The sequence below is a fragment of the Mobula birostris genome, chromosome 29, assembly GCF_030028105.1.
Source record: "Mobula birostris isolate sMobBir1 chromosome 29, sMobBir1.hap1, whole genome shotgun sequence".
Lineage (NCBI taxonomy): Eukaryota > Metazoa > Chordata > Chondrichthyes > Myliobatiformes > Myliobatidae > Mobula > Mobula birostris.
In genome coordinates this window covers 4129610-4146242 of record NC_092398.1, presented here as the reverse complement: position 1 = coordinate 4146242, position 16633 = coordinate 4129610, and the positions used below count along the sequence as shown (strand labels likewise).

At 45.3% G+C, this 16633-nt stretch overlaps 1 protein-coding gene across 3 annotated transcripts in view; it reads right to left on the bottom strand.

The window, feature by feature from the left end:
* sesn2 (sestrin 2) overlaps positions 1–16376 on the bottom strand; it is a 134213-nt gene extending 117837 nt beyond the window's left edge. For all 3 annotated transcript variants that reach the window (XM_072246246.1, XM_072246248.1, XM_072246247.1), the window contains exons 1-2: positions 16295–16376; positions 15697–16054 (exon numbers count right to left, since the gene is read on the bottom strand). In XM_072246246.1, the coding sequence (XP_072102347.1) occupies positions 15697–16017 (321 nt within the window). In that variant the 5' untranslated portion in view covers positions 16018–16054; positions 16295–16376. The remainder of the gene's footprint in view (positions 1–15696; positions 16055–16294) is intronic.
* Between the last annotated feature and the right edge of the window lie 257 nt (positions 16377–16633).

The window sequence follows — 16633 nt, the reverse complement described above, 5'->3', positions numbered from 1 at the left end:
GAAGTACAGAAATAGGCTCTTTGGCCCATCTAGTCTGTGTCAAGACATTTAAATTGCCTACTCCTATCGACCTGCACTAGGACCATAGCACTCCATACCTCAACCATCCATGTACCTATCTAAACTTCTCTTAAAATGTTGAAAGAGAGCTCGCATGCACCACTTGCCTTGCAGCTCATTCCACACTCTCACCATCCTGAGTGAAGTAGTTTCCCCTCAAGTTCCCTCCAAACATTTCACCTCCCACCCAACCTCAGTGGAAAAACTGTTTGCCTTTACCCTGTCTATACCCCTCAATCTTGTATACATCTATGAAACCTCCTCTCAGTCTTCTATGTTCCAAGGAATAAAGTCCTAACCTATTCAATCTTTCCTTATAACTCAGATCCTCCAGACCTGGCAACATCCCCGTAAATCACTGAAAATACTGATAATGGCTGAGGTCAGCCATCTTGTAAAAAACTGCCCAGAAGGTGGCAATAGCAAACCACTTCTGTAGAAAACTTTGCCAAGAACAATCATGGCCACGGAAAGACCATGATCACCCATATCATGTGACACAGTACATAACAAACAAACGATCGTGATTGGTGCTTGATCAGGCAAATACAAAATCTGAACATAATTTACCAAATGGCCAATATCCACATCTGTTAGTCCTTCCTTCCTAGTGGGTCGCACCAGACAGTCAGCCATTCTGGTCGGGCGCATAGTGTCAGGTTCGGTCTTTCGGATTAACCAGGTCACAATATGAACATTCCTGACTCGACCCTTGTTTAAAAAAAAAAAAAAAAAAAAAAAAAAAAAGAGGCCAAGCGGCTAGCTCGGCGCTCAACCCAGCATGGATGGAAAGCGTGCTCGGGGGGTGGCCCGACTTGGATTCAAACTCGGGAACCTTCATTCCGGAGTCCAGTGCTGATGCCATTGCACCACCAGCCGGCCATCTGTTAGCCAGTTCTGTACAGAAGTGGCAGTGCAGTTCAAACTTAAACAGTTTGTTGACAGAGGCCATGTCTTTCACCTTGAGCACAAGTAAATAACTCACAAAAATGCTGGAGGAACTCAGCAGGTCAGGCAGCATCTATGGGGAAAGAAAAAAAAAAGTACAGTCAATGTTTCGGGCCAAAACGTCAACTGTACTCCTCCTCTCCCCCCCCTCCCCAAATAGATGCTGCTTGGCCTGCCGAGTTCCTCCAGCATTTTGTCTGTGTTGCTCGGATTTCCAGCATCTGCAGGTTTTCTCTCGTTTGCGCGAGTAAAGTGTGATTGAGGAAGGAGTGCAAGTTTTCAGAGTCCAGTCAATTGTCATCTGTGTCACCGGCACTTGCCAATTAACGGCAAGCAGAGCTGGAAACTGTGGTGTCTTTGGCCACGACCACTCCACTTTATCAAAACCCTGGCAATTGAAAATTATACAAAGGAAAACTACGTGCTGCTGCATCTGATACTTTTCGGATCCTTGGGTCAAAAATGAGGGGAGTTTTAATTCTTAATGATCACTAAGTTTAAACTAAGTGAAGAGCTGAGAAGCAAAGAAGATGGTTTCTCTGAAAAATCCATTACCTTTATAATCCAGATAACAAATTCCTCAGACAATAAACCAATCAACAGTTGCACAATTACATCACATGGGTAGCATGCTAACACTTAACCAATGAAGAATGAGAAAGCTGATAAAAACTTGTGCGACTGCTATACCGCTTGCTGCCAGTAAGTGGTGATAAACCAACATACTGAAAAATAAGTGTTTAAAAAAGTACAAATGATTAAACTTGGCTTTAGTCTTACATTAATTTATCTAATATCTTTAAAAGTTTTAAAAACAGTAGATTCCAGCAATGCACAAGGTGCAAGAATACTGACCACTCATATTTCTTAACATTCAGCAACAAAAGATTATAAAGGCAATTCGATTAATAATCAATGGGAGACGGGCAAGATGTCAATAAAATAAAAACAACTGAAGAATCCAAATATCCAACATGATACAAGATTCATCAAGCGAAGTCGTCCCCTTCAAAACTAGTGGATTCTCTAAAAGGGGAAATGACAAGCTGGCTCTGATACACTGGGGAGCTACGTAAAGGAATTTAAGGTGGATAAGCAAGGGCCAATATTAAAAGAATCAGGTTTAATATCACTGGCATATGTTGTGGAATTAGTTGTTTGCAGCAACAGTGCAGTACAATAATAAAATTATCAATTGCAATATAAAAATTAAGTGGTGCAAAAGAACAAAAAAAGTGAGGCAGTGTTCGTGGGTGCATTGCCCATTCAGAGATTCGATGGTGAAGGGGGTAGAAGCTATTCATGAAATATTGACCGCCTCCAAGACCCCGTACCACCTCCCCAGTGGCAGAAATGAGAACAGCGCATGTCACTGCTATATGCACATGAGATAGAGAAATGCAACAATTGTACACTTCTCTAGCTTAAAAAGGAAGCGTGACTATCATGGCTTACAAGACGTATACTAGCTCTTAATTTTTAAAAAAGCAGCAAAGCCCAGGCTTGGGAGCAGTGTAGAAGAGCCTCCTTTGAAAGATCAGGTTAGCACACTTTCAATACACAACTAGTGTAAACGTGGTTTTGATGCTTGTTGTCTACAATGGGAAAATTGATTGGTGTTGTGAAATGCCAAGATGGAGAGTCTGATTTCAGGGCAATTTAATTGGGCCAATTAGTTAATGTGTTGAAATGTAAAGCTGGTACAAAAGACAAAAATAAAATTATGTAGAGTGATAAGGTTTGAAATGTTGATCTACAGAGGTACCCGCTCATCAATTAGGAACAGCCACAACATCTGCTATGAGGAGATAAGGTGGCAAATGTGGCACTGGCCTTCACTACACAAAAAAAAACACAAGGTTTTGGGGAGAAGAGCGAGGAAGTCTTGCTACGGTTACTACGAGGCCTTGAAACCACACTGGAATGAGAGTGTGCAGCTTTAGTTTCTGTATAATATGTCTGAGTACACAACAAGGGTGATAGTGGAGGACTTTACGAGCAGCCCAAATTAAGAGATTATCACACTCTGCTCTACAAACTTCAGTAGTTATCACTAAAAATCTTAAATCACTCCAGCTATATTTATGTATGGGAAGAGGGGGATGCTAGAGATATGATCTGGCATCCTAGGGGGCAATAACCCAAGAGTCTGGGAACCAGATTTATATCATTGATTGCACCTATAGCACTAGGGTACCGAAGACTTCTGCACAGCACTGTATTTGTCAATGTGGAGCAGACAGTGAGTTTGTAAATATGGTGGGAGGAAAGGATGTTTGGAATGGTGAGGGTGGAGTGCCGTGGGAGGGGTGTAGGACAGGTGGCAGAGGACTGCCAGGGGCAGGGTTTGGCACAGCTGCAGACACACTCAGCCAAGGTCATTTGATTCTAAAAATTTGGTTTATTGGTAATTACAGATCAACTCTCTGCCACACCCTCACCTCTCCCTTCCCCTTTTCTCAACCATAATTCCCCTCTCCCTTTCCCACTCTCAATAGAGACCCATATCAGAATCAGGTTCATCACTTAGATGTCATGAAATTTTTTTTCCTGTGACAACAGAGCAGTGCAATACGTAAAATTACTACAGTCTTGCTACCCTTGATAGAGCTGATTAACTCTACGAGATTTTACAACTTGTGCAGTAGCCGCCCCCATACCAGATGTTGATGCAGCCAGTGAGAATGCTCCCCACGATATACTTGTAGAAGTTTGTGTTTTAGTTGACAAACCAAATCTCTTCAAACTCCTAATGAAATATGGCTGCAGTCATGCCTTCTTTGTGGCTGCATCAATATGTTGGGACCAGGTCAGGTCCTCAGGGATTGACACCCAGAAACTTGAAACTGCTCACTCTCTCCACTTCTGATCTCTATGAGGACTAGAGTGTGTTCCCTCAACTTACACTTTCTGAAGTCCACAATCAGCTCTTTGGTCTTGCTGGCATTGAGTGTAAGGCTGTTGCTGCAATATCACTCAACTAGCTGATATATCTCACTCCCGTACACCCTTTCATCACCATCTGAAATTGTGCCCACAATGGTTGCATCATCAGCGAGTTTACAGACGCTGCTTGTGCTTGCCCAGCCACACTGCCACGGGTGTAACGAGTAGAGCAGTGAGCCAAGCACACGTCCCTAGGGAGCGCCAGTGTTAATTGTCAGTGAAGTTGAGATGTTATTTCCAATTGTGGTCTTCCTGTTAGGAAGTCGAGGATCTAGCTGCAGAGAGAGGTAGAAGCCCAAGTTGAGTAGCTTTTCGATCAGGACTGTAGGAACGATGGTGTTAAGTGCTGAGCTATAGTCAATAAACCGCATCCTAACAGGTGTCCAGGTGATCTCAGGCTGCGTGAGAGCCATTGAGATTACATCTGCTGTAAACCTATTGTGGTGATAGGCAAATTTTAGTAGGTCCAGGTCCTTCCTGAGATGGGTGTTGATTCTAGCCCTGACCAACCTCTCAAACCATTTCATCACTGTAGATGAGTCTTCATGTATATTTAAGGCAGAGGTTGATAGATTCTTGATTGGTCAGGGCATGAAGGGATAGGGGGAGGAGGCAGGAGATTGGGGCTGCGAGGAAAATTAGATTAGCCACGATGAAATGGTGGAGCAGACTCGATGGGCCAAATAGCCTAATTCTGCTCCTATATCTTATGGTCTTATAGGTCTTCTCCAATATTGCATCATGACCGATTTATTATCCCCCTCAAACCCAATCTCCTGCTGGAAATCGCAGGAAAGCAGCATCCACTATCAGGGACCCCCACCACCCAGGACATGCTCTCCTCTCACTACTCCCATCAAGGTACAAGAGCCTCAGGACTCACACCACCAGGTTCAGGAACAGTTAATACTCCTCAACCAGAGTGGATAACTTCACTTGCCCAGTCATTGAAATGCCCCCACAACCAATGGTCTTGCTTTCAAGGACTCTTCATATCGTGTTCTCAATATTTATTGTTTATTATTATTTCTCCTTTACATATTTGCAGTTTGGCATCTTCAGCACTGTGTGGCCTTTCATTGATTATTATAGTTGTTACACTATAGATCTGCTGGGTATGCCCACAAGAAAATGAATCTCAGGGTTGTATATGGTAACAAAAGTACTATAATAAATTTACTTTTGAACTTCGTACTTAAATTATAAATGTTTGTGTAGTTTAGTTATTTATTGCTTTCTACTTCTGCCGCAAGACAACAAATTTCACAACATAGGTCGCTGATGTTAAACCAGATTCTGATTCGATCAATGTCACAGGTAGACAGCCTCCCATTCCCCGATAATAGCTCACGTAGTTTTGGGCTAGCAATTTATGTCTCAGCAAAAGTTGAATGGTCAGAGACTAAGCAAAGCCCCAAAACAGTGGTATTTGGCCATTCGGCCCTTTGAGTTTTGCTTGACAATTCAATCATTTATTATCCCTCTCAAACCCAATGCCATGCCTCTCTTTGGCGAAGCATACATGATTAATTCTCCCCAGGATTAGAAGAGGCTCAAGCTGTACTTAAAGCAGCTTGGTCTACCACTTAAGGATTTCTCACTGTATAAAGTAAAATATTGAAGAATACAGACCCTATCTACTTACTCTCTCCTCTTGGAGAACCTGCCATCACTAGTTAAGTGAATCTTTGCTATATCCCCTCAACGGCATGTCCTTTCTCAGGCAAGCAGCTCAGAATGGCACAATATATTCTGGTTTATACACCTTCACCAAGGCCTTACATAAGTGCAGTACAACTTCACTCATAGACGGCAGAAGCCACTTCAGAACAGCACACACTCTTTGCCCCATGACCCTTTCACCTACTCGAAGATCAGTCTAAACCTTCCCTCCATTTTTCTATCGTCTATGTGCCCAAGAGTCTCTTAAACCTCCCAATCAAATCTGACTCTACCATCACCCCTGGCAGGGCACTCCCTCTCTACTTTCCTCCAATCACCTTGAAATTATGCCATCTCATATTAGTCATTTCCACCCTGGGAAAAATTCTCTGGCTGTCCTCGCTATGCCGGTCATCATCTTGTACACTTCTATCAAATCGATACATCTGTCAAGTCTCCTCTCATCGTCCTTCACTCTAAAGAGAAAAGTCCTAGCAAGACATGTTCTCTAATCCAGGCAGCATCCTGGTAAATCTCCTCTACACCCTCTAAAGCTTCTGCATCACGAGCCGCCCAGATCTGAAGACAATATTCCAAGTGTGGTCTAACCAGGATTTTTCAAGCTACATGTAAGGGGGTTTCGATTTTTAATGCTACTGCGGAGGTTAATTAAAATGGCGTCTTTGTTATGTTAATCTGGGGAATGCAGCTTTGTTGTCTTAAACGCTGAGAAAGTTTGCGCTAGCAGCTTGTTGTGGTTTAGAGGGTGATAAGAAATACGTTATTAACCAATTGGGATAGTTGTTATGGTTTTGGTGTATTTGAAGATACTGTTTGCGAGGGGGTTTTGGGAGCAGAAGGCGGGAGAGCGAGAGAGGATGGACGAGGTGCTGTGAGTCCGCTAACGGGGTCGGAACCCGAGCGGAACGTTCGGCAAAGAGATGGAGATGGATTCGTGTGGAGCGTCTGGTCGACCACCATTATTGGCCCCAGGCGGCCGGTCGAAGTGGTCCAAGGGGGTCACAGGGTGAAGAAGGTCCTTGAGCTCCAACGGTTTTTGTGCACGAAGAGATTGAACTTTGATAAGTGTGGCACCTTTTATTTTCCTTTTATATCTTATTCTCTTTTAGTTATATAGTTCTAGTAATATCTATAAACTGTATATCATTTAATCACATCTGATGTATTGTCTGTTATTTGGGCGGGGTGGGGTACCTCACACAGCATCCACACAAACTAATTACCCAGTTTGGCGGGGCCGAGGCTGTTTCCCTAGACGACAGCGAGCCGAGCGACCCTGAGGGTGGCCAGGGGGGCTACATACATTATCTCACAGCTCCTGAACTCAGTCCCCTGACTAATTAAAACCAACATACCATATGCCTTTTTAACACCCTATCAAATTGTGTGGAAACTTTGAAGGATCTAAGAAGTGGAACCACCCTTTTCACCAAATTCTTAAAATACTACTTGCTCTCCTAGTCACCTGCAAGGTGGTCTTTGGGTACTTGGGCCCAAGGGCGGGCCTCAATGTCTTATTGAGTGCTGTCAAGTCATTGTTGGCTCATGACAACCCTTTGGATAGTCTAGTTGTCTGTGGATTTTCGTGGCAAGATACAGAAGCAGATTGCCAGGCCTTTCCTGTGCACAGATACTGCTGCTGCCCAGGTTGGGGCCCAACCAGATTCGAACCTAGGACCATCCGCCTCGAAGTCCAGTGCTGATACCACTACACCACCGGCCAATCTCTTACCAGTTAACAGATACACCTCTGCACAAAATTGTATGAGCTCACGTTTTCAGCTTTATATTCTGTTATATTAAACTGCAAGACATTGGAGCAGAATTAGGCCATTTATCATTGAGTCTGCTCCACCATTCAGATTTATTTTCCCTCTCAACCCTATTCTCGTTTCTCCCCATAATCTTTGACACCCTGACTAATTATGATTTATCAACCTCCACTTTAAATATACCCAGCGACTTGGCCTCCACAGCTGCCTGTGGCAATGAATTTCATAGATTCACCACCCTCTAGCTAAAGAAATTCCTCCACCTATCTGTTCTAAATGGAAGTCTTTCTATTCTACGGCTGCCCCCTCTGGTCTTAGATTCCTCCAACTTGGGAAACATCATCTCGACATCCACTCTATCAAGGCCCTTCAATAGGTTGGAATAAGATCCTCCCTCATTCTTCTAAACTCCAGTGAGTACAGGCCCAGAGCCATCAAAAGCTCATGTTTTGACCCTTTCATTCCCGGGATCCTTCTCATAAACATTGTGCAAACCTCATGTATACAACAGGTTACCCATATCCATTTGAAGACAATATTCCTTCATTCTCATTTGGTTCCTTCATAAGATTGAGATTTGAAGAGCTTGGCCACCACTGTGCAGTTTCTGTACTGTGCAGGGGTCAGGATGCTCTCTACTGCGCATCTGCAGAATGATGTGAGTATGGATGAGCAAAGTCCAGCTCTCTTCTGCCTCCTCAGAAAGTAGAGGCATTGGTCACCTTTCCTGACTGTGTAGGATGTGTTTTAGGAGCATTAGAGTGTGTGCAACATGCTCTCCTAGGAGTTTGAAACTGCCTACAGCTTCCACTGCTGTGCTGCTGATAAAAAGGGGAGTACGGGTTCTCCTGAAGTACACCAAATTCAAAAACTATCTCAATCCTCAGACTAATTGCCATTTCTGGTAACTTTAAGCCTCTTCCTTTATGTAATCATCATCATGTGCTGTGTCATATAACGTGAGCGATCATGGTGTTTGTCTACGATTGTTCCTGGCAATCTTCTCTCCCTACTGAAGTGGTTTGCCATTGCCTTCTTCTGGGCAGTGTCTTTACAAAACGGGTGACCCCAGCCATTATCAATATTCTTCAGAGATTGTCTGCCTGGTGTCAGTGGTCACATAACCAGGACTCGTGATGTGCACCAGCTGCTCATACGACCAGCCGCCACCTGCTCCCATGGCCCTACGTGACCCTGATTTTTTTTTGGGGGGGGGGGGGGGGGGAGAAGCTAAGCAGATGCTACATCTTGCCCAAGGGTGACCTGCAGCCCTGCAGGCTAGTGGAGGGAAGGAGCACCTCACACCTCCTTTACAGACATTGCCACTTGTGCACACTCCGATTTCAAAGGCACAAATTTTGCACGTTATTTGTTAAGGTATGGTAATATCACCTTGTTGTGTGCGAGTCATATGGACTGGGTTGTGCACCTTGGCTCAGGGAGACATTCTTTTACGTGGCAGTATTCACATATGCATTTACATGGTTGATTGACAGTAAACTTGAAATGAATCATCCTTCTGGATTTTCATGCCTTAAAAGGAACACATTAACGCAACTTGCATATTATTAAATCACTGCCCACAAGCATTTTTTTCAATGTAGATTTCCCAGCAACCACAACCAACCAATTCCCCTCAAGCTTTAACAAACAAGGAAATGTGCAAATACTGGAAATTCAGAGCAACAATTAAAACGCTGGGGTTACTCAGCAGGGCAGGCAGCATCTCATGCCTTTAGTTACTTGGGTTCAAATGCAAAACCTTAGCTTCATACTTTCGAACTCTAAATTTTATCATGTTATGATCACTCTTCCCCTTGATAAGGATGTTTAGTCTGCTCAGCGCATGAAGCAAGATCAACTTTGCCTAGTTATTGTTTCAACAACAATCAAGAAAAAACTCTCACACATTCCATGAATTTCCTTTGTTACAGCAAGATTAGACTTATCTGGCCTTTAATGAAACTTGGTTCATTTACAAATGCACCTTGATTCAGACCAACGGTCTTGTTTGACAGTATACATGTATATAGATAAATGACAATAAACGTGACTTGAAAATCTCCAAATTACTAGAATTATTACACACACCTCTATAGAGGCAACCAAACAAACTCAACCAGCTTCATCATGGGCACAAACTTTGGAGAGGGTGCAAGAGAGACTTACCAGGATGCTACCTGGTTTAGAGAGCATGTGCTACAATGAGGTGCTGGATTATCTTGGGTTGTTTCCTCTGGTGTACCAGCATGTGTAGAGATCTGACAGAGGTTTATAAGGAATGAGGTGCATAAATAGAGTGGACAGACAGTATCTGCTTCCCAAGGTAGAAATGTCTAATATCAGAGGGCATACATTGAAGTGACAGGGGGTAGGTTCAAAGAGGATGTGAGGAGCAAGAATTTTTTTTTAAAAAACGCGGAATAGTGGATGCTAACAGAATTGCTCAGCACTACCCTGATCTCCTACCTTGTTTAAGAGAAGTTTCCTTGTTTCCTGTTCCACCCAAATACTAGTCAGATGGAATATACAATCTGTGTCCACACTACAGGTATCTCCTGTACCTAATAAGGTGACCATTAAGTGCATGTTCACAGTCTTCTGCTGCTGAAGCCCATCCACTTGAAGTTTCAACACATTGTGCATTCAGAGATGCTCCTTCTACACACCACTGTTGCAGCAAACACATTATTTGAGTTACTGTCACCTTCCTAACAGCTTGAACCAGTCTGGCCATTCTCCTCTGACCTATCTCATTAAACAAGCATTTTTACCCACAAAACTGCCACTCTGAGTCTTTGTTTCTTGCACCATTCTCTAAACTCTAGAGCAGGGGTTACAACTTTACTTTTTAATGCCATGGATCCTTACCATTACCCCTGCTCTACAGACTGTCAAACTCCCAAGAGATCAGTTTAGGATACTCAGATCACCCCATCTGGCACCAACAATCAGTCCACAATCAAAGTCACTTAGATCACACTTCTTCCCCTTTCTGAGGTTGGTCTGAACAACTGAACATCTTGATCATGCTTTTATGCACTGAGTTGCTGCCACTTGATTGGCTGATTAGATATTTGCATTAATGAGCATATGTATCCAATAAAGTGACCACCAACTGCACAGCATGTCTTTGATCACTCCACAGCCATGATCTAGCAGCGACAAGGATCACATCCACCCATTTCTAGTGATGCCATCAATTCCCCTAACACACACGTTACAAGGTTGTGATTTTAATATTTCCCCCCCATACACAAACCCCCTTCCACTTTTCTACTTTCACTGTGACAATAAATGGATACCTTTTGTCCTTTTCAGGGCGGTTAGTCCACCTTTGGTCCCCACCTGGCACTCAACTCTCACCTGTGGCTCCCCGTAGCTGTTTGCATGCGACAGCGGCCACACCGCAGGCAACAGCTTCGACAAGCCGGCTAAACCAGGTGAGGGTAGCCGACGGGTCTCAAACCCTCGGTGAGATAGGGAGTTGTCTGTCCCAGCACGTGAAGACAGACTCCGGCTGATTGAGTGGACGAGACCAGTGGAAGGTCCAACGATCAAGGCGGCAGTCACTGCAAGCATCGTGGAATGCGTAGAGCACAAGGCACAGATGATGTCCTGGTCATCCACTGCACCTAGTCCCATCTCTAGCCATCTCGACTCTGTCTTGCCACTGGATCCAGATGGGAATTGGGAAGAGAGAGTGAGGCTGACGCTGCGCAACTCTCCCTCACTTAAATCCAAATCAAGCGCTAGTCTCGACACCATCATTATGGTGTCGAGGTCCTCATCGACGTACGATGTACGTACAACCAAACCAACCAAATGGGCACCACCCAAAAACTAACTGATGAATCTTGCTGTGGTAAAACAAAGGGACCTGGGTACACAGATCCATAATTCTTTGAAAGTGCCATCACCAGTAGATGGGGCCATAATCAATTTTTGACATATCGGTCTTCACAAATCAGGAGTTGGGGTGTTATGTTGAACACTAGAAACAGGAGCAGGAGTCGGCCATCTGGCCTGTCGAGCCTGCTCCGCGATTCAATAAGGTCATGGCTGATCGGGCCATGGACTCATCTCCACCTAACTGCCTTTTCCCCCCCATAACCTTTAATTCCCTTACTATGCAAAAATCTATCCAACCTTGTATTAAGTATATTTACTGAGGTAGCCTCCACTGCTTCATTGGGCAGAGATGTATAACATCTTGCTGAGGACAAATTTGGAGTATTGTATGCAGTTCTAGTCTCCTACATACAAGAGAGTCATCAATAATATTGAAAAAAATACAGATAATGTATAAGGATTTTGCCAGGATGATTTTTGGGGCAGGTTTGAACAGGTTAGGACTTTATTCCCTAGACTGAAGGAGAATGAGGAGAGGTTTGATACAGATATACAAAATTGAGGGGTTCAAATACAAACAGGTTCCCCCCCCTCCCCCACTGAGGTTGGGTCAGACTAGAACTTGAGGACATGGGTTAAGGGTGAAAGGTGAAATATTTAAAGGGAACCCGAGGGGGAACTTCTTCACTCAGAGGGTGTAAGCGTGTGGAACAAGCTACCAGCGCAAGTGGTACGTGTGTATTTGATCACAACATTTAAGAGAAGTTTGGATAGGTATGTGGATGGGAAGGGGTGTGGACGGCTATGGTTCTGGTGCAGATTGATAGGACCAGCCAGTTTAAATGGTTTGGCATGGACCAGATGGACGCTTTCTGTGGTGGTGCTCTGTGACTCTATGGAACAGAACCAAAGGTGACAGAAGCAAAGACAAGCTGGATAACGTTAGGCCAGTAACTAGGTGGATGAGTACACAAAACAATGGAGCAGGGGTTCCCAACCTAGGGGTCCACAGACCCTTTGCTTGATGGTATTGGTTCATGGTATAAACAAAGGTTGGGAACCCTTGTGCTAGAAGAACTTAGCAGATCAAGGAGCAAGCATGGACGGTTGATGACTTGGGTTGAGACACACTTCATCAAGACCAAGGATCCCCAACATTTTTTTTAATGCCATGGACCAATACCATTAAGAAAGGGGTCCATGGACCCCAGCTTGGGAACCCTTGTGCTAGAGGAGCTTAGCAGATCAAAGAGCCTCCAGAGAGGGAGATGGACAGTTGATGGTATGGGTCAAGATCCTTCATCTAGGCCAGGGGTTCCCAACCTTTATGCCATGGACCTATACCATTACCCAAGGGGTCTGTGAACCCCTGATCTAGACTGTTTATTCCTTTCCACAGATGCTGCCTGACTTGCTGAGTTCCTCCACAAGTTTGTGCTTTGTTCCAGATTCCTGCACCTGTAATTCCTAATGTCTCCAGCTGAGTGGATAAACATTACCCTCAGGAGCCTCGACAATCCCACCTTGGAATCAAGTCATCTCGACTCTTCTCCATTAGTTAAAGAGTCAAACAATAAATCAGACAGCGGTGAGAATTAACATGCGGCTCCCCAGTCCAGGACTAAAAACTACTTTGAAGTAGAGCACTGGAACCTAATCACTGAAATTGCTACAGCCATCTCTGTTGTTCAATGCCAACATCAACACCATTCATAAAAAGCTGTAGGAACTCAGTCAGGCAGCACCCATGGAAAGGAATAAGCCAATGACATTTCAGCCCACAATTCTTCAAGGGTCTCTGCCTGAAACATCAACCGTTCATTCCCCTCCAGAGATGCTGCCTGACCAGACAAGTTCCTCCAGCATTGTGTGTGCATTGCTCCGGATCTTCAGCATCCCTCACATTTATCAATATCATTCTACTTCAGGGGCTCCCAACCCTTATGTCATGGACCCCAGACTGGGAACCACTGATCTAGATTGTTTATTCCTCTCCATAGATGCTGCCAGTCCTGCTCCCTTCGCTGCCAGTGTCACTGCAATTTGAGATTTCTTCCTGGCCTTATAAAAACCATCCTCTGGATATTTATACAACATTCCACCCTGACCATCTCTGATAGATCCTCGCCCACCATCATCTCTGGCAGCAACTTACAGGCATCCACTAAGGGTAAAAAAAACTTGCCCCAAACATTTTTGAACTTGTCCCCCCCCCCCCCCCCCACCTTAAATGCAACCCTGGGAAGAAGACACTGGTCATCTATCTACGTGTCTCAATCTTAAGTGTTTATCAGAACTCCCGTCAGCCATTCCGGAGAAAGTGACACCTATTTCTCTAGACGATCCTTGCAGCACTTCTCAGAAACACAGGATCCTGTAAACACTGGAAGTCTTGAACAACACACACAAATGCTGGAGGCACTCAGCAAGTCAGGCATCATCTGTTATGGAATATCACATTAATTTCAACAACCAGTCCACAGATCTGAATGTGGATTGTAGATCGAATACAAAATGCTGCTCAGAACAATGAGCTTCCTGGAGCTGCAGATTGAGGGCGATTGTAAACCAGGAAACACCCAATTGACCTGAGATGTTTGTATATGCATGAAAGCAACTCAAAAAAAAACAGAAAGCAGTGATTAACATTCACCTTGGGTGGTGTGAAGATCTACATGTTTGAAAATTATTTATAATTCAAAGGAGGCATTGTGACAGCAGATTCAACTTGCTGCTAACTGATCTTTATCATACGAAAATGTCGGGTCAGGAAGACTCTTTCCAGAGAGATTCCAAAGGCTGCCATCTTGCGTGTGCCGAATAAAGACTTTCATAGCACCAGCTGCATGCCTTTCCAGTGGATTTCATCGACAGTCACAGCAACATCCACAGAAAGGAAAAGAAACATAGAAAATAGGTGCAGGAGTAGGCCATTCGGCCCTTCGAGCCTGCACCGCCATTTATTATGATCATGGCTGATCATCCAACTCAGAACCCTGCACCAGCCTTCCCTCCATACCCCCTGACCCCCGTAGCCACAAGGGCCATATCTAACTCCCTCTTAAATATAGCCAATGAACTGGCCTCAACTGTTTCCTGTGGCAGAGAATTCCACAGATTCACCACTCTCTGTGTGAAGAAGTTTTTCCTAATCTCGGTCCTAAAAGGCTTCCCCTTTATCCACAAACTGTGAATAAAGAGTCGATGTTTCGGGCTGAGGCCCTTCATTAGGACTGGTTAATGCAGCCACCGTAATCAAAGGCCACTCCCTTCCAGGTCATTTTCTCTACCCCCACCCCCCCAAACAATCCAGCAGAAGATACAAGAACTCACTGAATGTACCACGAGGCTCAAGTCAAGTTTCTATCCCGTCAATCAGACTCTTGAACAGACGAGTCTGCAACCTTTCTCATCACACCCCTGGCACTTTGTCTACCTGCACCGGTCTATTTTGTAACACTATATTCATTGTGTGGATTTCTCATCTCAGTGCACCTTCGTACAACATGCAAAGAGGTTGCCACCGTCTTTCCATGCAGTGTCACGGAAACAGACACTCCTTCCCATCTGGTCCATAGGGACCCAACATTCTGCCTTGGCCTGCCTACCTGCAGCTGGGCCCTGGCCCTCCAGACACCTCATCCATCTACCTAGCCAAAATACTCTTGAATGTTACAATCAAAATCTCTTCCACTGGCAGCTCAACCCCCCTTAAGTGAAGAAATTTCCCCTTAAATATTCCACCTTTCACCTTAAACTATGTCTTCTAGTTTTACCCAACCTGAGGGGAAAATGTGAAAACGTGCTGGCATTCATTCTCTCTATCACCATGCGCCGTGTCATAAGACATAGGTGATTGCAGTCACATGACCATGATTGTTCTTGGCAAATTTTTCTACAGAAGTGGTCTGCCATTGCCTTCTTCTGGGCAGTGTCTTTACAAGACAGGTGATCCCCCAGCCATTGTCAATACTCTTCAGAGATTGTCTGCCTGGTGTCAGTGGTCACATAACCAAGACTGGGGATGTGCACCAGCTGCTCGTCCTACCATCCAGCACCTGCTCCCATGGTTTAATGTGACCCTGATTTGGGGGCTAAGCGGGTGCTATTCCCTGCCCTGGGGCGACCTGCAGGCTAGCGGAGGGAAGGAACGCCCTACACTTCCACTGGTAGAGGAGAATCTCCACCCAACCACCCGTATCCTATCTATACCCTTCGAAATTTTGTGTAGGGTGGACGTGCACAAAATTTCTTCTACACTCCTGGAAATAAAGTCCTAACCTACTCAACCTTTCCGTCTAACTCAAGTCCCGGCAACTTTCTCTCTGCGCTCTTTTCAAGCTTTCAGTGGGTAGGAAGACCAGAGCTGCACACAAAGCTCTTCAAGTTTGGTGTGACTAGACTGGGCCAACAGCGGTCAGCTGGGCGCACTTACCTGCACCATTTTCAGGATGCCTGCACTTCTCTCTCGGATGTCGTCGAACGGGCAACTACAGGACAGCCGGAGCAAGAGCAACAGCAGCGGCTTCAGTTCGGCCGGCGGCTCCCGGAGGGGCGGCGGCGGCGACTGCCCGCCTTCCTGCCGCTCCGGCCATCGCGAGTCCAAGCAGCCGAGCACGGTATGGGCGGCGTTGTCCATCGCCGCCGCCCGGCTCTCTCGCCGCCGGCTCTGCAATAGTTCGCTGCACTTCCTCAACTCCTGGAGGCCGGTCGCGACTCCGGCGCAACCCGAATTATTCGCCCGATCCAGCGACATCGCAGCTCCTCAATCAATGCCCACACCTCATCGGAAACTGCAGCGGAAACATGAAACCTAGTGTTGCATTAAAGGCTCCAAACGTTGCCTTACCACGCATTAAACGTTCACTCTCAAGAATGAAATACTGCATGAAAAAGTTAAGCATTTAACATTGCAAACTTCACCTGAACACTGGCGGAAACTTTTAACATTGGGAATAAGGATTTAATTAACTCTCTGTCAGTAACCGTACACAGATTTATTACAACAGTAACACAACATTTGCAAACTTTACCAACACTCTGACGATAACGGGACTCCTTCAGCCGAGCTGCATCTACTTCAGAAAATATTAACAACCTCCACCACCCGACTCTCAGGGATCTCAGCTGACGCAACTTTTTGACACACATCGCGCAGACACTGCGCGTGCGCGGCGGCCGCAAAGACAGCTGGGGGTTGTAGTGCTCCCAGCGGGGCTAGAGGCGCAGCCCTCGCCGGAGGGAACACAGCCTCCCGGCGTGCACCGCGCTGACAAGGGTAAAGGGATACGCCCACCGCCCGCAGAGCAACCAATCAGAGCCCTCCCGGCAATAAACCGGCTGAGTGAATGAGTGAGTTGAAGATGCCTCTG